Raw genomic sequence first — 25218 nt, forward strand, 5'->3', positions numbered from 1 at the left:
TGTGGCCAAACTTTTGGTCTGTACTGTATATATATATATATATATATATATATATATATATATATATATATATATATATATATATATATATATATATATATATATATATATATATATATCAATATTGATATATTACACACAATAGCAATGGCTCTCAATTTTTTTCATTGAGCGGACCAAATCTAAAGCCAATAATATCGATCACATATTTACCCCAAAATTACTGTTGAGGATATTAATATAGTTCTTTGTGCTCATGCTTTACTTTAAATTTTTACAATACAGCTGAACTACACTGTACAATGCTATATTAAACAATATACTGTAGTATACTAAATGTTCTATTATACTATACATAGCATTGCACTACTATGATCATAATACAGTGAACTGTACGGACTCATCATCAGTCAGAAACCTTATGTTTCCGCTCATATCTCTGCCGGCAGAGAGTAAGACCTTCCTCTGCGGATGAACAGTTCCTCGCAGGAGTTATTGAGATGAATTGTCAAAGAGGTGTAAAGAGAGAGCCAAGCACACACTTCCTCTCATCTCCAGTGGAGAAACCATGGCGGGGGGGAGGGGAGGAAAACCTGATTCCAGTGATAATGGCTGGCTGTAAATAAAGAGGCTGTGCCAGTCACTTTTCAATGAGCTTTCCTGCCTCACTGATATTATGTTCAATTAGGCTCAGATATTTCTAGAATGGGCCAGAGGCAAATGATCAATCAGGGCTGTCAGCGGTCTCGCTCGCTCTCTTTGCATCTCTGGGAAGGAAGCCAACATTACTAAATAAAGGTGCTCCGAGATATACTGTTCAAAATGGCAATTAACATCATTGATGCAGCTTTAGCACTCCAGTTAAATGTGTAACAGCCAGAACATTAATTGGAAATATACTTCAATTAATTACAGAACAGTGAGGAAAAAGATAATGCTTGTTTGGCATATCCCATGCATTACAATATAACACCATGCATCACCAACATGGATTTTTTACAGTTGCAAATGTTTGTGTGTTAAATAAATCCTAAATTACATTTGAATTAATGTAATATATTATATGTTTAATCAACTAATAATATTAATATTTCATTAAGGACAAATGGGTCGGTATAAATAAAAAATGTAATGCATAGTTGCCGTTATCATCATGTTTGAGGTTATTTGGCATCAAAAGTTTTAAAAGCATGCCATCATTCTCTCTTTACTGTCAAAATGATCCCAAAGAGATTCAATCAAAGGAAAAGCAGTGGCCTTAAAAAGTCAAAACACATGCACTTTAACACCAGCACTTCACACAATATGACTCAAAGTGAAGAAGATCAAAACAAGCAGTCTTTCAGCTCAAGCACACACACACACACACACACACGCTTCTCATCCTGTTGAGAGAAATCTGATGTCCGAGATTTCACAGCCAAACAGTTTGATTTACAATTAGTGTCACTCTCCCATTCCCAATAGCACAAGGAATCTCTCCAAACAGGTTTCAGAAGAAACCACATGCAACTGCTGATCTGTGTCAAAGCTTTTGCCCTGATCTAGAACCTCCCATAGCAAAGAAGAACAACTGAAATACAATTAAAAACACATTTATTCATCATCATTTTTTCACATGTTAACATTTCACAACATGTTTAAGCAGCATTTTGTTCCTTTAAGATGTGAGATATTCAACTGTGTCTTCAGTCAAAATACTGAAGGAAATATACAGTAATAGGGCTGGTAGGCTCTGTCTGTTTCAACTGTGTGTGTGGTCTTAATAAACACTTTGGTCTAGTGTACACTTCTGACACATTTGCCATGTCAGCCGAAAAGAGTTCAAATTCCAAAAGCAGACAAATTCAACATATTTAAAACTCTGCTCTTTTTATGCAAACATCAACAAAAGACCACAGTTTTTCATGGTGGCTTTGAAAATGGATAGGTTATGAATCAAAAGGGCAGAAATGGTGAAAAGAATAAAAACATTCTTCTGAGAACTGGCTGTTTGTGTGAATAACTGACCATCGCTTACGAAAAGAACCCAGGTTCATCAGTGGTCAGAGAGTCGGTAGGTTTCAGCAGTAGATAAAACAAGCAAAAGATGAACATGAGATTTTGAAAAACCTATAATTTCACAGAGCTTGTTTGCTTTGCTTTCTAAATTAAGAAATAAAAGTAAGAGGAAAAATAAAAAGTGGGTAAGCATGAATACATTAAGGCAAGATCTGTTATTTAGCTAGGTTTATGCAAAAAGGCTTGGGGGTCTGAAAAATGCATATCCTTTTCTCAAAGCTTTCAAATGACATTTCAGTAACCACTAAAGTAAGATTACAAGAACGCTGAATAGATGCTGTGTTCACTTAATGTATGGTAAACAGAGTCTTTAGTGTATTATTCATTGACTCACCCTTCCTTCTGTCAATGAAGGGACTTCTATAGGCCCTAATCTAAAATTCATAGCTTAAGACTGGAAAAAAATTGTGTACATCAACGAACAATTCCACAGTGAAGTGCATTACCTGCGCCTCTCCCAGGAAATCTCATTTGATGAACACACATAATCAAACAATCAGGCCGAATACTGGGAGAAAATCCAATTACCCAAAGCAGGAGCAGCTCTCTCTGGAAAATCTATATAGCATGAGGTAATTGGGAAACACCTAGCGTCAGATCCAAGGAGACCCCTGTTATTCCACAAACAATGGACCGTAGCGGATGGATAGACCTATTCAAACCCACTGCTTGTGGTTAACAGAGACTATTGTGCAATATAAAATACAGTGCCATGTTAATATTGAACAAATTAATGATTCGTATCACCCTTTTGATAACTTGAATACGCAGTTAGTTACTTGTATTCTGTTTTTTAAAGCCAACGATCTTCATGTCACGGTGTGTTCGTCTCGGTGAAGGCATAGTGTCCTAACAAGAGTTCACCATGCTGGAAAATTGGAAAACAGCAGCTGTGCTTTTTGCTACTTTAATTAATTCATGTTCTACTAGAATCCCAGGTGATCCGTTTTGCATATCTAATCGAGTCAAACCAAGAGGATGATGAAAAAAAAAACCCATCCACCAAGAATTTCAGCAAAATGATTCTGTATATTTTAATAGCCCTCCAAAACTCTCCTTTAAAGTCTGGGTGGGAACCCAAAATGCCCCTGAAGGATCCAGCTGGGCAACAAGGAAGCCCAAGCCTCATCTATTCGCTGCACGCTAGGATTTACACCAAGCAAAAATTGTCATACTTGGACAGGCAAGCAAACGGATATCTTTTTACATGTAAAATCAGATTCCCAAAGACGGAAGAGAAACACGGGCGTTAAGGAATCTCTAAGCCAATTAGTTCAGCTCTTGATAGCAGGACGCGCCTGAAACTGAATCGGATGCAAAGAAGGCTTGGGTTTGTACTGCCTTATTGTCATTTATTGTGCTGTTTATTCTAGCATAAAACTTGCATGAGTGGTAATCTGCACTGAGAGGCTTTGCTTTCAAATAAAACTAAACAAAGCAAATCACATTCTTCCAAAACTCTGGCATTTTTCAAATGCTTCATTGCTATAAAGACTAAAATTATCCTCAAGCTTTGTGGTCAGCACATGCATTTGCACGCGGTCATAAAGTAGACACACAAATCTCAGCACAAGTCAATTAAGCAGCCATTGCACCTGGTGCTATGTTATTGGGCCATATGCCAGGGGACGTGCATGGCCTCAGCTGACCATAAATCACTGGATAATGTGCAGCATGGCGAAGGTGAAAGTGATCCAAGTTTCTACTTTAGCATGAAAATATACCTCTAAAAACATTATAGAGCTGCAAACAGCTAGTGAAGAATCAAACAGACACAGTCCTGTTTGAAAACTGAAATATTTGAAAGCAAATAAGGGGTGTTTAGGAGAAGATCAAGTACCTTTACATTTCGGAAAACACTGTAGTCATGCATAAGACATTATGTTATCTGTCACCTCAAATCTAAGCACCAACCTGTTTCTGATCTTCCAGACCGTGAATCACCTGCTTCCGCTTTTGGGGCTGAGTTGTAGACGCCTCAGCTCCCTTCTCAGACATCTTCCAAAAACACTCCTTGAAGAATCTGCTGCACTTCTTCAAAAGAAAATCCAGCGCTCTCTGACCGGTTCCAGTATTCCCAAATCCAAAGTCCCTATGCAAGCAAGCTAATTCCCTTTGCCACAGTAATGTCCATTCATTGGTGCGATTCATTGAGTCTGGGGTAGGACAGACGTGTGCTCACACCATGGTGCATCCCTTCAGATGAAGCCCAGCATGGCTGTTCTGTGACAGGCATCGAGAAGGGGGGAAGGTTACCCCAACTTCATAATTACACATTTCTGTATTCATCTTCCTGATGATTTGAAAACTTCCAGATGACACAGTGGCATGTTCTTGCAGCTTTACATTGCGGTCTTGTAAAATCCTCAAAAATCACAAATCCAAAGAAGGTATTTGTGCTCCAGAATGGGTCTTTTTTTTACGTAAACAGGTGCACGTAGGTCAGAAGGAAATGAAACAAAGTAAATTTAATTTCATTATGTGAAGACAAAATAACTTACACTTCAAAAGAAACTAAATGTAGTACAGGCAACTTGTCATGTTGTCAGATACACATATGCAAATGCATTATATTTTGTTATAACTACAACTTGAATGAGAAAGACTGAGATGGTGCTAAACAAGCGTAACTGCATGCATTGATATTTATTCATTATACATTATATCAGAATTGATCTTAAAACATACAATAAACAGCTAATAAACAAAAGGGAAGCCTTCTAAATATAGTTTTCACTCTAAAATACAAATTCAACATTTGAGATCTTGTGCAAGTTTGATTTACATAAATATTTGCTCCTAAGCGCCACACAAACAAATAATCTGAAGATTTGTTTTAAAATACCTGAAAACATTATTCTTACGTTTGCCATTTTTATGCATGGATATGGATAAATACTCTTAATGTAAGTAGTCATGTATCTGCCATGCAGCCCTCCTTCATCCTAATACTCGAATTGTAGTCGAGATCCTTAGGTTCTTAAGTGATTCAATATAACAATGTAACATTGCACAACAATTCAGACCGTAGCAATTATAGATCAGAAGCAGCTATTTAATGACGACAGACCAGAGGATAAAAGAGACAACTCACCCTAAACAAGAGCGCAGAGTGTCCGCTGAGGGATGCGGAGCAGCAGATGCAGGCAGTGCACGAAGAACCGGCGCTACAGCGGCTTCAGTCCATCACATTACGTCATTCCGCGCACACTAGTCTTTTCTCGGCGCCTCGTGCTTCTGAAAGACTCCATGGAAACGTCCTCAGCGAACGCGCACGCGCACAGCGCCACCTGGCGGCAGACAAGGGAGGAGTCGCTAGAGATATCTGATGCAGCAATACCGTGCTGCAAAAATGACATGATCAACAGTAACAACTCATACACTTTAACAGATCCCATATAGTTTAACGCTTAAAAATAAAGACCCTTGCTAAAAAGTCAATGCATCAAAACAATGTGTAGAAAAAAATATTAAAAGTGATTTATTTTAAAATGCATTTTATCTCTGTGATGAGGCTATTTTAGATTTTAATATTTCACTATATATATATATATATATATATATATATATATATATATATATATATATATATATATATATATATATACCGTATATGCACATTTACTTACACATTACGAAGACTATTGTTTTTATATACAGATAGTTATACATTTTTAACCTAAACCCACCCCTAACCCTACCCTAAAACTTTTTGCACTTTTGGGGAGCTTGTGAAATAAAATATATGAAAAATAAATAAATAATAAAACTGTTTATTTTTTTTATACCAGGTTTACACATGAAACTGTTTTATTTTTTTTTATTAGTTTTTATTTTTATTTTTTTCAGGTTTTGCTAACTTTTGGATCCAAAATATGGTTATATTTACATTACATAATACTTTTCTCTTATTTGAGTGCATTTGTCTTCAGAAATGAGAAGGAAGTCGAGAGGTATCCCAGCCCACACAACAGCTCGGTTCACTGAGTTTTCAACGAAGAGGAAGCTGATAATTTAAGTTAAATAAGTAGTCTATTATTTCTTAAGTTGATGGTTTTTACCTCCCGTGACCTGCTGAGTCTGACTCCGCCTCTTGTCTGGCTCCTGCAGCTGTGATTGGTGGAGAGGAGAGGGGAGGCGGGGCGGCTGCAGCGCGCTGTGTCGAGGCGGGACAAATGGTCAGACTGATCAAATAAACTTTTTTTTTACTCTCTAGGAAACGACCACGTACAACTTTTCCTCCGCTATGCATCAAAACCTGTTTGTGTTCTATTGGTATTCGTTTATTGGTTTTATTAGTGTGACTTTTAATTATTAAGAGTTAATGTACAGAAGTGCTGGATCCGATATTTTTGGAGAACTTACCTGTGCAGTGTTTCTACGGATTTAGGGGCACGACTGATATCGAGTAGCATGTGAAAGTGGTTTATTTCACTTTTGGGTGAGTATGGCTTTTAAATTTTTAATCATGTTCATCAGGCTCTTGGTAACAGTTTCAAACCCGCGCTAACTGGCTGTGAAAGCCCTATTTTGCAGTGTTATGAGCCAACGTGACTACAATATTGATCTAAGTACTCACGTACATTTATATAATTAGCTCTGGAGCGATAATAATGTACTTTATGCTCAAGAAACGCATTATACAGCACGTAACGTTAGCAAATGAGTTATTAGCTACCTCTGCTGGTACTCTGGTCATTTTAAAAACTACTCAATAGTTTCTATAGACTGTTGGAATTGTTCAAAGGGCACGACCATCGCGCAGCTAAACGATTTCTTTAAAGTTGTATTAAAGTTAGCAACTTCCGGATTAACTCTTTTGCAGTCGGACAGATTCCGCGCCAAGATTTCAAAGTGTGGAGGCGCGCGGGACGCACTGAAGTCCCGCCTCCCTGCGCCGCACTTATTGGCTGATGTCAGCTGGGGGCGTGTTTTCGCACGAGTGCTGCGTAGCCATTCGATGGAACGTTTGTCAGTTATTGTTAAGCGCAAAAAAACAACACTGTAATTTGAAATAATAATACTTTTTTTAATTTATGTACATTATTCACATCAGTTAAGTTTTTAAAAATAAGTTTTAGCTGTTGAACGTTATACCCGGTCTGATCTTCACAATGTTGTCTCCAAGAATGTATAATGCTGTTAAGAAACGGTAGGACTGCTTTATTAAATGTAAATAATAAAAAGTGAACGTTATTATTATTGTAACGTTGCCTCGGGTGTTCTTTTCTTTAGGTGGAAAATGTCCAGTACATTATCAGAAGGTCAAAAACTAATCAGCAAACCTTTAAGAAGTCCATTCAAGGAAAGATCAGCAAAAGACAAGGTCAGTTATAAATATTTTGACCTGGCAGATTTTATTGTCAGCAAAAGAATGATTTGAAAACCCTGTGCAATTAACACGTCATACTCTAGATTAGGGCTCTCCAAACTTGATCCTGGAGGGCCACCGTCCTGCAGAGCTTAGCTCCAACTCTAATCAAACACACCTGAACTAGTTAATCAAGGTCTTACTAGGTAAGCTATACTTGAAACGAATAGGCAGATGTGTTGAGATAAACTCTGCAGGACACAGGCCCACCAGAATCAAGTTTGGAGACACTTGCTCTAGTGCAAACATGCCCAAACAAGGGCCTGCAGGACAAAGTTAGTCTGTGTTGACCTTTGCTTTGTCCTATCATATCATAAGAGGAGAGGAAAAATAGGCAGAAAAAAAAAAGCCATCAGTGCACATCTTCAACTTTCTGTTAATATTTTTTATATAATTTTTACACTGAAATGTAGAGAATAAAAATATCTTAAAGGGTTAGTTCACCCAAAAATGAAAATTATGTCATTAATGATGTCGTTCCAAACCCGTGAGACCTCCGTTCATCTTCAGAACACAGTTTAAGATATTTTAGATTTAGTCCGAGAGCTTTCTGTCCCTCCATTGAAACTGTGTGTACGGTCTACTGTCCATGTCCAGAAAAGTAATAAAAACATCATCAAAGTAGTCCATGTGACATCAGAGGGTCAGTTAGAATTTGTTGAAGCATCGAAAATACATTTTGGTCCAAAAATGACGATCAATGGTCATTAATGACATAATTTTCATTTTTGGGCAAACTAACCCTTTAATGTAATATAGCTGAATATATTGCAACAGTTATTTTTGCCCCACAACGCTCATTCTAGTTTGGTTTCTGGCCCTTTGTAGTAAAAGGTTTGGGTTTAACTCCAGAAGTATTTATTGTAAAAAAAATAATAAAAAAAAGTGATTATAATCATCAAGACCTCATGTGTTTTCTATGAAATAGGGGCATGTTTTTGTGGAACCACAAACACCACTAAAAAACACAAGTAAGGCTTTAGAAGCTGGGTTACTGGAGAGTCATAAGAACATGGGGCCCCTAACAACACCTACTAAGGGTCTTGAGGCTCCGTCAAGCGAACCCTGGACACCCACCTCCAACCTGAAGATGCTCATCAGTGCAGCCAGCCCTGAGATTCGCAACCGCGAGAAAGAACGAGCCATAAACAGCAGTGAATCAGAGAACTCGCAGGTATCAGTAAAATCTGTGCATGACATGCATCGCCCACTGTATAGCTCAGATGTTTTGATATATGTGTGTTTCTCGTTGTCGTGCCACACAGGAGCCTGAACAAGGAGAAGTAGAAAAGCTCCAGATAAGTCGTAAAGACAAAAGTCTGGGTTTGCTGTGTTACAAATTTCTTGCAAGGTACCCAAACTACCCCAATCCCGCTGTAAACAACGACATCAGCCTCGACGATGTGGCGGGAGAACTAAGTAAGTCGTTCAGTGATCAAACAAATCTACCGATTTCAGTCATCAAGCCGTGTTTCATCAATCTCAATTGCTTCTCAGAAGTGGAACGACGCCGCATCTACGACATCATGAACGTTCTCGAGAGCCTAAACATGGTCAGCCGGCTGGCTAAGAACCGCTACACGTGGCATGGACGGGTGAAACTTGCGCAAACACTTGCCATGCTCAAGCGAGCTGGCAAAGAGAACTGCTACGGCCAACTGATGCAGCAGATCCGTCAAAGGAGCCTAGAGCGAGAAGACAGAGAGTTTGATTTGGACGGAGAGGAGAAGGAGAATGAAGAAATGTCTAGTTTTGAAACGGACGGAGACTCTGGTCAAGCAGAGCTTTCCGGAGCAGATCCTAAAGCTGGTAACATAATGTCCAACCATGTGCTTTAGCAAATACTGTGTTATTTCATCTATCTATCTATGCATGATAGAAAGCCGTTAGGTCTCATTTACAAATATAACTGTATGGATTATTTTGCATTTTCCTAATTCATTGCATTCATGCATATGTTCTTAATTGCATCGTAATGTTTTATTCTTGAAACAAAAAAAAAAAACAGTTGCATACAAGTAACATTTTATTAGACTGTCCAGAAATAATGTAAAATTGTGTGTTTTGCAAGCTTGACGCTAATTGCATCATTATATAAGTCACTTTTCAATGTAATTCCTTTCTCGTTTTATTTACAAAACATTTCATTATGAAAGAGACCCACTGATTCCCACTGACTTTGCTTTTTGTCTGCAGCTTCTGCGAACAGCCGTAAAGACAAATCTCTGAGAGTGATGAGTCAGAAGTTCGTCATGTTGTTCCTGGTGTCCAGCCCTCCTGTGGTCAGTCTCGAAATAGCCGCCAAGATCCTCATCGGTGAAGATCACGTGGTGGATCAGGACAAAAACAAGTTCAAAAGTGAGTGCTGCCCTCATCATACGTATAAAAACACTTTGAATCATTATTTAAAGTGGATGGCACGTATGTTATCCATTTCATTTGGTGGTTGAAAACAGATATAGATCTTGCAAAAAGTGCATTATCAGGTGAATAAATACTGCTTTAAAGAAACCTATTAATTAACGCTCGAGTCTAAAACTCATCAGTGTCTGTACATTGAAGATGGAATTGATTATCTGATTCCCTCTTTTCTGACGGCAGCTAAGATCCGCAGACTTTATGACATTGCAAATGTTCTAAGCAGCCTAGAGCTGATAAAGAAAGTGCATGTGACTGAGGATAGAGGAAGAAAGCCTGCTTTCAAGTGGACTGGGCCAGACGACTTACCATCTCCAAAGAGTGAGGGTACCATGTTTCCCATGAAATCTTTCATGATCCTACTTGTAGTGGTTATTTTAAGCAGTCTGCATATGTTCTTATGTAATTTATTGTTATTAGTTATGTTTGTTTTACAGACCTGGGGACCTCAACTTTATCATCAGCATCACAACCTCTGGAGTCTCGTTCCTCTGTTGAAAACTGTGCTAAAAATCTCTTTTCCTCACCCGGAACAAAGCGAGGTTTTACTCGACATAATTCCTTAGTCAAGCTGGTAAAGAGCATACAAGATGACCGCAGAAAAATCAACTCTGCACCTTCTAGTCCAGTTAAAATGACAGGTGAGCCATAAATGTTTCATCGGGAGCAAGCAGCCAACTAATAGTCTTTTCGACTTTCAGATTTCATCTGGTTGAAATCTCAAGTCTGAAGTTTGCCAATATATATATATTTTTGTATTTTAGATTAAATAAATGCTTTAGAATGAATTTACATGGACAAATGCAGCCTTTGTGAGCATAAGAGACTCCAAACCTTTATCGATTTTAGTAACATCCCTAGACCTTTACTGCACCTGAAAACTAATGTCTTATCTCGTGTTATAGGTGATTCTGCAAATGGTAACTTCTACACAAACAAAATGGCTCATCTGGCTGCTATCTGCAAAAAGCATCTAGATGAACAATCAACGTAAGAAAACTTGTGTTGCTGAAGGCTGGGAAACATCAGGCCGATGGTTGGCCAACGTCAGGCCTCGGCGAGCATCTGTAATGCTAGTTTTTTCACATCATCAGCTTATGTTAGCGGCAGTCAGTGAAAGTGAGATCTCTGATTGGATGCTAGGTTTAGCGAGCGTATCAGTGCCCGGAATTATAGTGAAAGTGAAGAAAACAAAGTAAATGAAGGCGGTAATGTTAATGTTATCTAATGTTACGTGATCTTACCCAAGCATTCCAGTATGCACATTTTTTCTTTACAACATGAGCCATTTAAAATGAAGCAAGTTATCAATAGGACTGATATTCAAAATGGTAAGCAAATAATGCTTTGTTTACATTTTATATATCTGCATATGTCTCGTATATTCTTGTTTTCGTTTATGACGAATATATGCTATTGATTGCTGCTGATTTAGACAGTTAATTCCTCTCATGCAGGCAGAGAACGCCTCAGTTAGTTAGGTTGTAGTCGGCTGAAGTCTGAGCATTTTTATTTATTTTTTTGGTCTAGTCCCCGCAAGTTCTTCGAAGTCGGCTTGGTGTGTCCCGACCCTTAGAACAGTAAAAAAGACAATTAAATATCCATTTCAGACATAACACCTCTGTATTGGTCTTCCAGGGTCCATCGTATTCAGCCTAAGAATGAGGTTTCACTCGCTTTGAGTGGACGCACTTCACAAGTATCTGAACTACCTGACTCCACGTCTGCTAGCAATCATCAGTCTCACGGACCTTCGGGAATGCAGATCCCAGTTCTTCCCGCAGGTGCAATTCCATATCTTTCTACCAAGTGCTCCCCAATCATCCCGGTTCTGATACCTCAACACCAGGCAGGCGGGTCATATGCTGTTTACATGCACCCCTCAGCTCTCAGACCGCAGCCCACTAGCCTAGCAGTTCGTTCGATGACATTTGAGAGCCCAGGAAGTGCAAACACAAAGACATCTAGCAGTAACCAAACCAACCAACCATCATCAGACAGTAAAGAGCCGACGAGTCCCTCAACCCTTAAACGGGGATGTGGAGAAAAGAGCTTAGCAGGAAGTCCATCTAAATTACAGCGGACACAGCCAAAGGTAAGATTACTTGTTTTTATTTATAGTCATATTTAATGATAAAAATAAGCATGATCACATAATGAATTAATTATTCGAACTGGCATTTTAAGTCTGAATTGTCTTAAAGGAACTGCCCAATACCTGCATTTAATGTGCTGATGTTACACGGAGAAACAGTTTTAACCTTCTGGTGTGCATTTGCTTTTAAGAGTGTTTCTCCAAAACTGTGTGAGATCCTACAAGCCCGCCTGAAGGCCCGTAGAGGGGATTTTGCCTCCACCCGGCCTTCCCCGAGAGCCCTGCACCTGGAGTTCTCCAAACCCTCTGAGAATCAGCCTCCCTCACTAATCACCGGCACAGCATCTCTGGAGCAAAGCTTGGAGACCTTCCTGGAGAAGGAGGAGAAGGTTCAGACCTCGGACAATGAGGCCAGACTGACGCCTGTCAGACCACCACAATCACAGGCCCAGAAGCCAAGCGTTCCCTTTCAGGATGTGGTCCGGCCATCTGGACCCATACACACAGAGGTAAGAGTGCTACTACACTCTGTGTGCAAAGGAACACTACACGTGTGTAGGTCTGATCTTCAAAAATCCATCATGCTTGAATGTTTTTTGTTTTGTTTTTTCACATGAGTTTGGTCTTGACCCTAATTTCTCTCATTTGCATCAGACTTTGATCCCCGCGGGTTATTTGATTCCGATCTCCCAGCAGTCCTTTGTGAACTTCATAGATCCACAATACTCCACTGGAGAAAGCTCTAAAGCCTCCACACAAACGTACAACATCTATCACACCCCAACAGCAGGTATGCAAGCAACCAAGGTAACACATACGTGTATATATACTATAGAAGGAGAAAAGGTGCATTTTTCTAGCTATCTTTTGTAGTTATATATCCTTTGGCTAAATATTGATTTTGGGTAGAGTAAACCCTATTTTTGAGATTCGATTTGTGAGTTTTAGGGGGTGTTTGCTTGACACCATCAGCAGGGTATTACTCATTAACAGTGTTTTGGGGGCCTGAAAACAGAAACTTTTGAAAACAGGTTTCAAAGTGCATGAAAACGGTACTGTTATTGTCTCTGTGTAAACTACTAAAATGTGAATTTGGGAATTACGGCAATGTCAAGTGTTTGTGTATTACCAGGGGAAAATGTTTTTGTTGTATTTTGTATTTCTTTTTACAAAGTGACGACTACTGGCTCAGCATGCAAAATACAGTTTGTTTGGGGTTTTTTGTTTGTGTTTGTTTGTTTTTTACTAGTTTTCGATGATCTGTGTGAACACGGATCTTTTGACAATGTTGTCATCTGTACATGAAACTTTTCAAAAATGTGAACAAATTTTTTATTGCCAAAGCAGTTTATCTCAATGATTAATTTCGTGAATCAGTCTGAATAAAAATTACTTTGAAAATACTAATACAATAAAATAACTAATAACCAAACATCTGGAAATGTCAGGGATATTCTCAAAAGTTTTGGAGACCTGCGAGGAGTCAATTCCAAAAATGTTTTACAAAAATGCGTAAAAAAATGTATGCAACTGACCACAATAAGCCCAAATGGAGGGAAAAAAAACAATAATAATAATTTTTGGCTTTGGACAAAATTGTTTTGAAGGACCAACAACATAGACCGAAAGTAACGTTTAATGAAGTGATGCTCTGATGGTGCGCTTTTTTTTTGTATTTTTTTTTTTTTTGCAATATGTTAAATTTGTTCAGCTGAAATAACTTTAAACACGACTAGTTTAATCGATCACCTAAGATAATGACAACCTGAACCTGAAAAAATTATGGTGCATCACTTTGGTTCATTCATTACTATTCGTTGGTTACTATTATCAGTAAGTTGTACAGAGTGTGAGATTTCATCCAAAGTGAGTGCTGCACATGCTTGTTAGGTTTGTTAGCTTTTTTTGATAGCGTTTTCATGCACATTTTAAAGTATCACATCAGAAACGGGTTATGGAAATGGCAAATTTCGAGAAAGAAAAAAATCCTAAATTCCTTTTTTGTTTGTTTGCTTGTGAACAATGGGAGATTGAAACGCATTTGCCGAATAAACTCTTAAGTAGCGAACATTAAACCCAAATGACTAATTGTTTGTTTTCAGTTAGTCTGATCGGATGGTGTATTTCTGTTTCGTTTAGATTTATTTACTGTTAGTTACATGGCTACTAATACCACCGTCAGCCACTCGCTCAATGTGAATGGAAATGGACCTAATTCACATTTGTTTGTTTGTTTTTCACATTTGGATGGAAATCCAGCTAGTGAGCATTAGTCGAGTCGCGAGGTTCCTGTGCGGAGCACTATTCATGTGTCAGTGAATTGCAGGTAAACTTGCATGTGATGAATTGAATAATCACAGATGCATCCGTTCTTCCCAGGTTCCAGGCCTCCTCTTCCTCAAGAAATCACCCCCACCCGGCTCCCTCTAAACCGGATACCGTGCATCTCTCCCTTCCCTTCTCAAGGGCGTCACATCCACGGCCCCAGTCCTGCCATTCTCAACTTCACCCTGCAGAACCTGGGCCTTATCCCCGGCAGCACCACACCAAACTCCACTCCTGAGCAGGCCAGCACGCTCCCGTCTCCCCACTCAGGGCTCCCTCCACAGGGCATGATCTTTGTGAAGCCCATCTCACCTGCCCGAACTCTGCAGTCGGCCTCCATACACGGGCAGCACGTCACCCTCATCAGCATACCACAGGTACAGCCCCTGCCAACTATTCAACAATATGGAAAAAAGTATTGCGTTATGGGATAATGCACAGCCAGCAATCCACTGTTGTAAAAACAAAACAAAAAAACACGGTTGTTCTTAACTGTTTTTAGGAAAATTGGAATAGAAAAAGACTTCTTTTTTTTGGGCTTCGAAAAAACAAGGATTTCTTAAAAAAAAAAAAAAAACATTTTATTATGTTTGTAGTATATGCCCATTCAAGTCACATTAAAGTTAGTTTTCCTATAGCTTAAAAATAAAATTTAGTTTGACCTACATTACCGTACAAAAGTTTGGTGTAGGATTTTTTATTTCATGAATTTTTAAAGACATTAATACTTTTATTCAGTAAAACTGAATTAAAAGTGATTTGTATAATCTTACAAAAGATTGCTGTTTCACATAAAGACTGTTCTTTTCATGCACTTTTCTTTTAATCAAAGTATCCTGATGTATTGTGGTTTTCACTAAAATATTAAGCAGCAACACTGATAACAACTAAAATGTTTCTTAATCAGCAAATCAGCATAATAGAATGATTCCTAAAGGTGACACTGAAGACTGAAGAGTAATGATGCTGAAAATACAGCTTAGCTTCACAGGAATAAATTACATTTGAAAATATATTCAAATAACATTTCTTTAAACTGGTCTTTGAAACTGTAATAAGGAGCCTCCCAGGGTTTGTGTGAGTAGTCCTTTGTTGTTCACTCTCTCTCTCTCTCTCTCTCTCTCTCTCTCCTGCAGCCGTTAGTAGACACACCTAAAGGCGGTCAACACCTCCAGCAGAGTTTCTTTCACACCCCGGTCTCCTTCCCTACTGTAACCAGCAGCGCAGCTCCCAGAAACATCTACATCCCTCAGAGAAAGCTTGATGTGAGTCCAGAGGACAGCTAAGACCTTCAGACTGACGCTGCTAGAAACCACTGTTCTGTTTGAGCCATTGTGTGTGCTTGTTATTTGTCTTTGAGCGGTTTTATGTTTTTTCTCTTTATATTGTTACTTTACTGTACGGTCTGCATTGACTTCATATGAATCTGTGGTGCTTCATTCTTTTTACTGCCGAGGCTCTCAAAGAAGGCAGGACAGTGGACATGGTGCTGTTTGACAAGACAGTTGAGGCTTTATTTACAAAATAAAAGCACAATGCAGGTTTTTTTTTTTTTTTGTTAGTTTTAAATATGCTGTAAATTTAGGGTTAAGAATAAAAAATAAAAAATAAAATGGTCAAAGACTGTATGAAATGTTAACAGGAAATCTGATTTCAGGGATTATAGGAATTGCCAAATTTGCAAGATTTTTTTTTATTATTATTAGTGTTGCTTTGGGCATTGCCTTTGAGTGTTGAAATACCACAGTATATGAAATTACCATAACTTGGCATTGTGTCATGATGTATTAATATGGGAGAATGTTAGATTATTGGTGTTATTCAGTATTGTAGATAATATTAATATCTGCACATCATTTATTTAAACTGCCTTTACAATCTGATTTCTATGTAATAAAGATAAATGAAGGCGCTCCACACTTGTTTTTACTCAGTAAACTGAATTGTTTAGGGGAATTGCCTTCTAGTATTCGAATGTGCTTTTAGAAGTACTTTAGACTGGCACTTTATAATCTTAATCTATTTAGTTACAGAAATGCATTTTTTCATGTGTTTAACGGTATATACATCTCGTATTGTCATATCAAAGTCAGTGGAATAATTAAGATTAAACTCGCCATCATCACTTTAACTACCTTTGAATATAATCAAGTAAATTTAAATAAATTTCAACAAAAAAATTTTTATCCAGCTTTAAATGAAGTGTTGGTCAATAATATAGTAACATCTATTATATGTATTATAATTTAGTAACATTTTGCAGTGTAAAAAAAAAAACAGGGCAGTTAAAATTTGATATATAGTATCTCTGCATGTATGTGTACTGCATGCCTGCCGGTAAATACTATATGATTTTTACTTTATATAGAGAGCTGTGCGATGTCCTGAACACCCGAGTCAACAAGCTCATGCGAGTTAGATGTCTGCAGTAACGTCATTCTCCAGTTGGCTGTTTATATCGGCATTTAGCAATGTCCATAAAGATGCGACCCCGGCAGGACTCGAACCTGCAATCTTCTGATCCGAAGTCAGACGCCTTATCCATTAGGCCACGAGGCCAGTTGATGCAAATACAACTTCACAGAATCCAATCCATTTTCAGTCTTGCAATTGAATAATTTTTTTTTTTTCATGTTTATATTTTTGACTAGACGGTCTTGTAATTGAAACAAAAAGTTCTGAAAAATAATTTTTGAAAAGAATCTATTAAAACTTTTTTATTGAATTATAAAATGTCACAAAAAAAAAAAAAAAATCCCACAAAGCATCCAAAAAGCATTTACCAAATAAAGTAAACAAAATAAGGAAGTGCAAGAACATAAAGCCCCTAATCATCACCGTTTCTCCTCCCCCTTCTTCTCCTTATTTGGTATCAAGTGCGCTGCACTTCCGGCTGTTTGTAAACAAATTTACTTTTTTTTTTTTCATCATCATCAGTTTTTTAAATTCAGTCACCCAGAACATTTAGTGTATATGCACATTATGCAGCAGCCCATGAAATTTCACAATATTTCGGCTGTACAGCGAGTGAACTCACATTGTGAGTAGAGCCCCAGATACAGATCCCCTGTAAAGACCTTGTCTCAGAGGACCACCAGGACAAGACCACAGGAAACAGATGATTCTTCTGCACAATCTGACTTTGCTGCAGCCTGGAATTGAACTGCTGGTTTCGTCTGGTCAGAGGACAGTTGTTAAACTGAGCTGAACACTCAAGCCTTTAAAGTGCTGAACAAATGTTGTGGTGCTTGTAGAATATCTGAGCTCAGGATCGGAGGCTGCTGCAACTACATTGCATTTGTGTATTGTCAGCAGTTAATTTAGGAGGATGCACTCATTTAAATGTCAGCCGGGCCTCTTGGTCCTCTTGAAATTATGAGTGAGTGTGAGTGTGTGTGGAGGTGGGGGAGTGATGCCCACAATATAAAGACCCGCCAAAGAGGCTCAGAAATGGACATCATCAGGACCCTGAGCTGGACAGATGTTAAAGCAACATTTCCAGGAAAAAAAATATATATTTTATTTAACCTATGTAAGTACAATTCAAACATTTGCATTTTTATGTCTATCCGTGGCTTGATAATCTGTGTTGTAATGTAAATATTTTACATACTAGCATTCGTTGGAAATAGGCCTGTTTGCATTGTGATTTTAGAGGAAATATTTTTTTATTTTTTTAAATAGGTATAAGTTTTATTTTATTTATTGAGTAATGGTGATGGGTAATTCTTATGGCTTTAATCAAGAAAAACAACAAAAATGAAATTACACCATATATTAATTTCTAATACTAAAACAATACTAAAAAATCTAGTACTAACATTCTAGAAAGATCATGAAATAATCTGATTGTACAGTGGTTATCTGATACACAATCTCTGTCAATGACTTTTTTAATAAGAGTGTATATGAAATTGAAAGAGTTATTAATTAATATTTCTGGAATAGTCATGAAATTACTAAACCTGTCCTTCTTATATGTGTATAATAGATTATCAACATAAGATTAATAAAGTTACATGTCCAGTCAAAAGTGTGGGCTTTTATTATTTGAAATAAATTAATATTATATATAAAAAAAAAAAAAAACATTCCATTCATCAAAGAATCATGAAAAACTGTATCATGGTTTCCACAAAAAATATTAAGCAGCACAGCTGTTTTCAACATTGCTGATTCAATTCAATTCAAGTTTATTTGTATAGCACTTTTTACAATACGAATCGTTACAAAGCAACTTTACAGAAAATTATGTTTCTACAATATTTAGTAGTAGCTTATGGTGGTGACTGTCAGTTTATGCACGTTTGACAGGATTTTTAGAAAAAATTAATACAAGACGCTGATAAAAATAACACTTAATGTTTCTTGAGCAGCAAATCAGCATATTAGAATGATTTCTGAAGGATCATGTGACACTGAAGACTGGAGGAATGATGCTGAAAATTCACAGGAATAAATTTCTTTTTAAAATAAATAAATTGTAGTGATATTCACAATATACTGCATTTAAAAATTACATAAATGCAGCCTTGGTGAACATAAGAAACATTTTACACCCAAATGAATGGTAATGTAAATATTCAAATAGATTTGACAGAATTGGTATATTTTAGTCACACTACAAAGCAGTCACTTCTTGTAAGCTGGCAGTGGCACGAATAAAAACCTATTTCTGGACCCTTATCATTGCATTCCACACTAGTGAGGTGATATTCTGCTGCTCAAAGAGATTAGATAGAAAGAGACATATTACTCTCAGATCTATTTTTATATCTGACCTCTCACATACCATATTAACAAAGGAAGTCAGCTTTTCTCTCAGTGTTCAACAGATGCTAAAGATAAGACTACGTTAGTTACTTAACCGATTTGAACACTCATTCTTTCTAGTCAGTGCTTTTGACAGTCCTGGTTAGATTGTCTCTCTTCCCTGCGAACGTCAGAGTCTCTGCCTGAGCTGAAGATGCCAAACTGGGGTGGAGGAGCCAAATGTGCGGCCTGTGAGAAGACGGTTTACCATGCTGAGGAGATCCAGTGCAACAGCCGCAGCTTCCACAAAACCTGCTTCCTCTGCAGTAAGTCCACAAAACACTTGAAAGAAGAGAGGGGGGTATATCAGAAGCAATAAGTTCAGAAAGGGTTAAGGTTTTCCATTTCTTACCAAATAATAAAAATAAGAGCATTATGAATAGAGCTGTTTTAGCTTGTTTAAGGTATGTTAAACAAACAATGCATAAAAAATACATATAAAAAAAATAGCAAATGAAAAACCATACTTAACTAAACAAAAGAATACATAAAAATAAATGATGAAAAAATATAATTTATAATCTGTGGTCCTTGGTTCCATTAGTATATTTGTCAATCATATCTACTCTTTAGTTTTATATGCTCTGTTCAATAGCATCAGTATATATTAGGACGAAGCAATAAGATCCAATGAGTGTTGTTTTATTATTACAACTATTATACATTTTACATTAGATTTGAATTTAGTTAGTTTTAGATAATTGAGTACTTCAACTTAAACTAATGAAAATTAGAAATGTTGTCTTATGTTTTTAATTTTTATTAAAAATAGTTCATGTTTATTTTTTTATTTTTAAAAGTAATGTGTTTTTTTTAATAGTTAATACATGCCAATGGGGGGGGGGGGCTAAACTAAAATGCCATCAAATGCAAAAGTACTGTTTGAAATGTTTCCCAGGGAGCAGACCGCATTCAGTGGGAGAGCAATAACTCTTAAACGCTTGAGTCGTGCCAGGAAGGGCAGTGATAGTCAGGCTGAGACACCCCTGCGGTTCGACACCATTCAAGGGCCTGTTTCCATCTGCTGCGGATGACATTGGCCGGGATGCTTCGGTCTCCCAGAGCCTCTGGTTCATCCAGGCCAAAATTAGACACAAAGACAAGCCCCCGTGAGTCTCTTGAGCCACCCTGGCTAAAAGTGCAGCAGCTGACGAGCGCAGACAGGAGATGACAGCCCTCTGGAGGAGCAGTGAGATCACGCTCCAACTCTAGACTCCCTCTGTCTCTCACAACAAACTCAGCAGTACCAGAATTTATATCACAAAACAAATTCCATTTCAAATAAATGCGGTTCTTTTGAACAAAGAATCTTAAATAACCAAATTTATCACAGTTTCTATAAGGAGTCCAACTGGTTTCATCACTGATAATAAGAAATGTTTCTTGAGCATCAATTCAGCATATAAGAATGATTTCTGAAGGATCATGTGACACTGAAGACTGAAGAGTAATAATGCTGAAAATACAGCTTTGCATCACAGGAATAAATTACATTTTAAAATTGATTTCATTTGAAAAAAAAAAAAAAAGAATTATATATATATATATATATATATATATATATATATATATATATATATTTTTTTTTTTTTTTTTTTCATTGTAATAATATTTAAAAACATGACAGCTTTTACTGATTTTAAAAAAAAATCTAATAAATGCAGCCTTTATGAGCCAAATAGCATTATTTCAAAAACAAATGTTTGAATTGTGTCTATTTAGTGTTTCATGCTTTTTCGGATGTCTTTATTCTGTCATGTTTTACTGTCAACTTTCTGTTCTCTAGTGGCTTGCCGAAAAGGTTTAGACAGCACAACAGTCGCAGCACACGAGTCTGAGATTTACTGCAAATCCTGCTATGGCAAGAAATATGGCCCAAAAGGTTATGGGTATGGCCAGGGAGCTGGAGCGTTGAGTTCTGACCCCGTTAATAATGAAGAACGTCAGCCTCAGGAGTATGTCCTGAAAATATCTGTCAGATATATTCTTAAAGGAACAGTTCCCCCACAATGAACATTTGCTGAAAAAGTACTCGCCCTCAGGCCATTTAAGTTGCAGATGAGTTTGTTTCTCCATCAGAACAGATTTGGAGAAACTCCAGTTCAACAATTAACGTCTTTATGCAGTGAAAGGCTTCGGTGTGTTTGCTAATATAAATATAAATAACATGTTTAGAACTGTTTTTGGTTAGAAACTGTGCTTGATCTGTGCATATTTCTCTCCTAATATAGAGGAGATGACATTTTAATTGGAAAACGCAATATTAAGAGGACTCTTAAATTAGCCAGAAGCAATGGTTTAAAGTTAAAAACCCTTAGTGATTGATTTGTTTCTTACAAACACACAGATTTACATGTAAATGTATTTGTATTTATCAGCTCTTTGGACTTTTTTTTTTTTGAAATTCTGACGGCACCCATTCACTGCAGAGGATTAAACAGCGAGCATGTAATGTAATGCTAAATTTCCCAAAATCAGTTCTGTTGAAGAAGCATGCTCATCTACATCATGAAAGGCCGGAGGGTGGTAAATTTCCAGCAGGTTTTCATTTTTGGGTGAACTATTCCTTTAAAGATAGCATTAAGAAGAACTTTATTATTATTGTTGTTGTTTTGTGATGCTTATGTGTATGTTTTTAACATGTTAAGGCCCAAAACTCCCCATCCTGCATCTGCTAACTCAAACCCAAGCAAGTTTGCACAGAAGTTTGGGAGTACGGATCGCTGTCCTCGCTGCTCCAAAGCCGTTTACGCAGCGGAGAAAGTCATGGGTGCTGGAAAGGTAACATTAAAGCAAGAAGCTGACTCAAAAGTTTTAACACATTATACTGTGTTATGACATGAACTATATTAATATGAAACCATTCAAACACCAATATAAGCATATTTTGAGAAAGTCTTCCCTTCTCAGCATTTTTGCAGCATGCTGCTGTCACAGGTCAGCGCTGTGTAAAGCACATTTCACTGTAGTAATTTATCAGATGTGACTGGTTCTGATCCAACAGCCCTGGCACAAAACCTGCTTCCGCTGTTTACTCTGTGGGAAGAGCCTGGAGTCCACCACAGTGACGGATAAAGATGGAGAGCTCTACTGTAAAGGTAGAAACAATCACGAGGCTGCAATTGTTATTTGTTCAACAGCCATTAAAGCCCAACTGATGCAATCAATAGGAGAAATATTGAAGCGATTAAAGCATAATTGATGTCTATTTATTCTATTATGCTGAGCGTTTTTGATCATGTTAACAGAAATGTTTGGAAGCTTGTTTCCACCAGGAGATAAAAAGAAAAAAGGAGATTATGACTCGAATCTTGCAGTTCTGAGATTTAATTTTTTTCTCAAAATTGCATGATGTAAACTCAGAATTCTAAGATAAAAAGCCATAACTCACTTTATTTTATTTAGTGCTGAACAAAAAAAGAAAAAACAAGATGTAAACTTAGAATTCGGAGGGAAAAAAGAATTGGAAAAAATAAACGTAGAGAGTTGTTAAATGTATACTCAGAGTTCCAAGAAGAAGAAGAGTAAAAAAGAAGTCGATACGTAAAAAAATACGTAAAAAAAAAAGGTCAGAATTCGTTGCAAGTACATTTTTTAGTCCCACGGAAGAAATGGGCTTCCATAGAAATTTGCATCAATTGTTCAAATAAAAATAAAATAAATAACACTAACTTTCTAAAATATCTCTGAATACTACACTATCAGAAAAAAAAAGAAAGAAAGAAGTACAAAGCTGTCACTGGGGTGGTATCGTAAAAGTACAAAAAGCTAAAAGGTGCATATTTGTACCTTCTTTACCTCTTGATGGTATCGCCCCAGTGACAGTTTTGTACCTTTTATCCATATTAGCGGTGACATATTTTATTATCCAGAATTCACATTTGTCAACAGATTCCTCCAATTTTCTTTTTCTTTTTTTCAGTTTGCTATGCCAAAAACTTTGGTCCAAAGGGGCGTGACCTGGGGAACCTGGGTGTGGTTGAGGACAATGAATGACAAGCTTAGAACAACCCATGGCACACAACAACCGAGTATGACTCTCAGAATTTGCCCCCTAGTGGCAGTCCTGATTCATTTCTTGCAGGTTCAGTAAAGGAGCGCAATAGCAAGAGCATTTAACCTCCAAACATTCCCCAAAGTGGAATAAATAAAAGTGTGCAAAAATGAAATGTTTCCTCAGTTAACTAAATGAACAATGTATTTCTTGTTTAGCAATAGCTATGCATTTTGACAATGCATCCACATATCAATTTGGATCTGAAAAGCTGAAGTGTGTAAGTTCACATTTCATTTATTCATAACAGAATAAAAAACTCATCCTGCGGTTGAGCAGTATAATGGTGTAAAATATTTACACTTTTTGAGAACCTCAACCAACTGCTGACTTATCTCTTCATGAGAAGTTGGGAAGGGGGAAAGTATTTTAGGAAAAAAGTAATGTACACACTTCAGCTTTAAACATGATCTTATGTTAATTTTATGCTGCATAAAAGAAATGTATTACAATTATATGAATCCTAACTACTGTTACTGTATATCTTATGCCATTGCATAAAAACATAAAGGATACAATTTGTGTTATTCAACAGACGATCTATAACTAGTCAAATTGTTTTAAAAATTCAGCCTTATAAATTCTGATTATTAAAATGGTTTCTGAAGGATCATGTGACACAAGACTGGAATAATGATGCTGGAAATTCAGCTTTGAATCACAGGAGTACATCATTTTATAAAAAAAATTAATAGAACAGAAAACTGCTATTGTAAATTGAAATAATATTTCACAATTATTCTGTTTTTACTGCGTTTTTGATCAAGTAGATGCAGCCCTGTAATATAAGTAAAAAAAAAAAAATTTGTTACCTAGGTTTGTATTTTGTTAGATCTGCAACAAATATACACTGAGCAGGAAAAATACTCTGACCAGCAAATTACAAAAGTCATCTGGTTTATTCCAAAGCAAAGAGCAGGATTCAAAAACAGCACTTTTCCCTTATAATGACATACTGCACAATAAAGTAGAAAGAATAGAATTGAGATAAGGAGCAAGCTGATGCTATCAGACACAGCCCTGTACTAGTTTTTATTCAAGGCATACATAAAAGAACAACTGCCTTTGAAAACATTACTGATGAAAGGTAACGATACTAATGGCTTATGAAATCTATTAATCATGACTCGTTCTGCATGTATAATGCTGTGGCTGTGCTACATCCGACAGTCGCGTAAAATGCATTTTGACACATCAAGGGATTTACGGTTCTCAAAATGACAAGAAATCTGATTCTGTGTTCAATATCAGCTACTAAATTTGCTATTTTTGTAGAAATAAAATTGCTCTGATTTACAAATCTTTTCACGAAGACTATACATATAGTGGTCACTTCCTGTAAAAGGACTTAAAAACCAAAAACGTCATCTTACCGTACCTTACAAAACATTTCTGTTCAAAATATAGCAGTATGCTTATAAACACGTATTCCTCCTTATGTACAACTTAAGCTGCAAGGCAAAATTGAACCTTGAACGCACAGCACTTATATATATATATATATTTGCTCAAATAGAAAATGTGGATGTTCTTGCAAACAGAACAAAAGATTATCCAAACAAGCATTCAGTCAGTTCCTCATGTCCTTCACTAAAAAGGCATTCAAATCAAAACAATGGCTTCATAACTGGGGATGTCGCTCTCCCTGAGAGGGTGACTGATCGCTGGGGGTCAAACAGCATCGGGACCGCTGAACATGGGATGGTCTCGGACACCCATGGGATTCTGTTGAGTCCAGTCCAGCACCACTGGCTTACAGAGACCACAGCAGCGCCACTGGAAGAAGTTCACCAGGTTCCTTACCACTCCAAGACTGAGAGAAGAAACGAGGTTCAAAAAGAAGAACTTTATGAGTTTTACCGTCATTTTCGGACTATAAGTCACACCTGAGTATAAGTCGCATCAGTCCAAAAATAGTCATGAAAAGGAAAAAACATATATAAGTCACATTTATTTGGCTGTAGACATTATCGTCTACAGCCACGAGAGGGCGCTCTATGTTTTCAGTGTAGGCTACAGGAGCACAGAGCAACCTAGATCGCCCTCTGGCGGCTGGAGACGGTAATGTTTTCTATTGGTTCA

General features: G+C 37.2%; 3 protein-coding genes and 1 non-coding gene across 7 annotated transcripts in view; 2 read left to right on the plus strand and 2 right to left on the minus strand.

Annotated features, from left to right (window-relative positions):
• The first annotated feature begins 7117 nt into the window (after nt 1-7117).
• Nucleotides 7118-16185, plus strand: LOC113051941 (transcription factor E2F8-like). Of its 3 annotated transcripts, XM_026216135.1 has the most exons (15): nt 7118-7213; nt 7297-7387; nt 8361-8606; nt 8698-8851; nt 8930-9241; nt 9629-9790; nt 10034-10177; nt 10288-10491; nt 10756-10840; nt 11489-11634; nt 11737-11945; nt 12137-12454; nt 12600-12735; nt 14325-14647; nt 15407-16185. In XM_026216135.1, exons 1-15 carry the CDS (start codon nt 7176-7178, stop codon nt 15554-15556), a joined length of 2718 nt encoding a protein of 905 aa, XP_026071920.1. In that variant the 5' UTR covers nt 7118-7175; the 3' UTR covers nt 15557-16185. The 3 variants fall into 3 exon arrangements, with proteins under 3 accessions (XP_026071920.1, XP_026071918.1, XP_026071919.1); XM_026216133.1 differs by having other exon boundaries at nt 11489-11945; XM_026216134.1 differs by having other exon boundaries at nt 10034-10171; nt 11489-11945.
• Nucleotides 16186-16756: 571 nt separating this feature from the next.
• Nucleotides 16757-16829, minus strand: trnar-ucg (transfer RNA arginine (anticodon UCG)). The gene has a single exon. It is a non-coding gene; the product is annotated as a tRNA-Arg (tRNA).
• Nucleotides 16830-17697: 868 nt separating this feature from the next.
• LOC113051943 (cysteine and glycine-rich protein 3-like) lies at nt 17698-23251 on the plus strand. Of its 2 annotated transcripts, none has more exons than XM_026216136.1 (6): nt 17698-17802; nt 19164-19348; nt 20869-21037; nt 21731-21863; nt 22087-22180; nt 23005-23251. In XM_026216136.1, the coding sequence occupies exons 2-6, from the start codon at nt 19237-19239 to the stop codon at nt 23076-23078; spliced, it is 582 nt and encodes a 193-aa protein (XP_026071921.1). In that variant the 5' UTR covers nt 17698-17802; nt 19164-19236; the 3' UTR covers nt 23079-23251. The 2 variants fall into 2 exon arrangements, with proteins under 2 accessions (XP_026071921.1, XP_026071922.1); XM_026216137.1 differs by having other exon boundaries at nt 19217-19348.
• A 765-nt stretch (nt 23252-24016) lies between these two features.
• LOC113051944 (palmitoyltransferase ZDHHC13-like) overlaps nt 24017-25218 on the minus strand; it is an 11316-nt gene continuing 10114 nt past the window's right edge. Inside the window, exon 17 of the mRNA XM_026216138.1 lies at nt 24017-24949. Within this exon, the coding sequence (XP_026071923.1) occupies nt 24808-24949 (142 nt within the window). The 3' untranslated portion in view covers nt 24017-24807. The remainder of the gene's footprint in view (nt 24950-25218) is intronic.

Source organism: Carassius auratus, chromosome 32 (assembly GCF_003368295.1).
Source record: "Carassius auratus strain Wakin chromosome 32, ASM336829v1, whole genome shotgun sequence".
Classification (NCBI taxonomy): domain Eukaryota; kingdom Metazoa; phylum Chordata; class Actinopteri; order Cypriniformes; family Cyprinidae; genus Carassius; species Carassius auratus.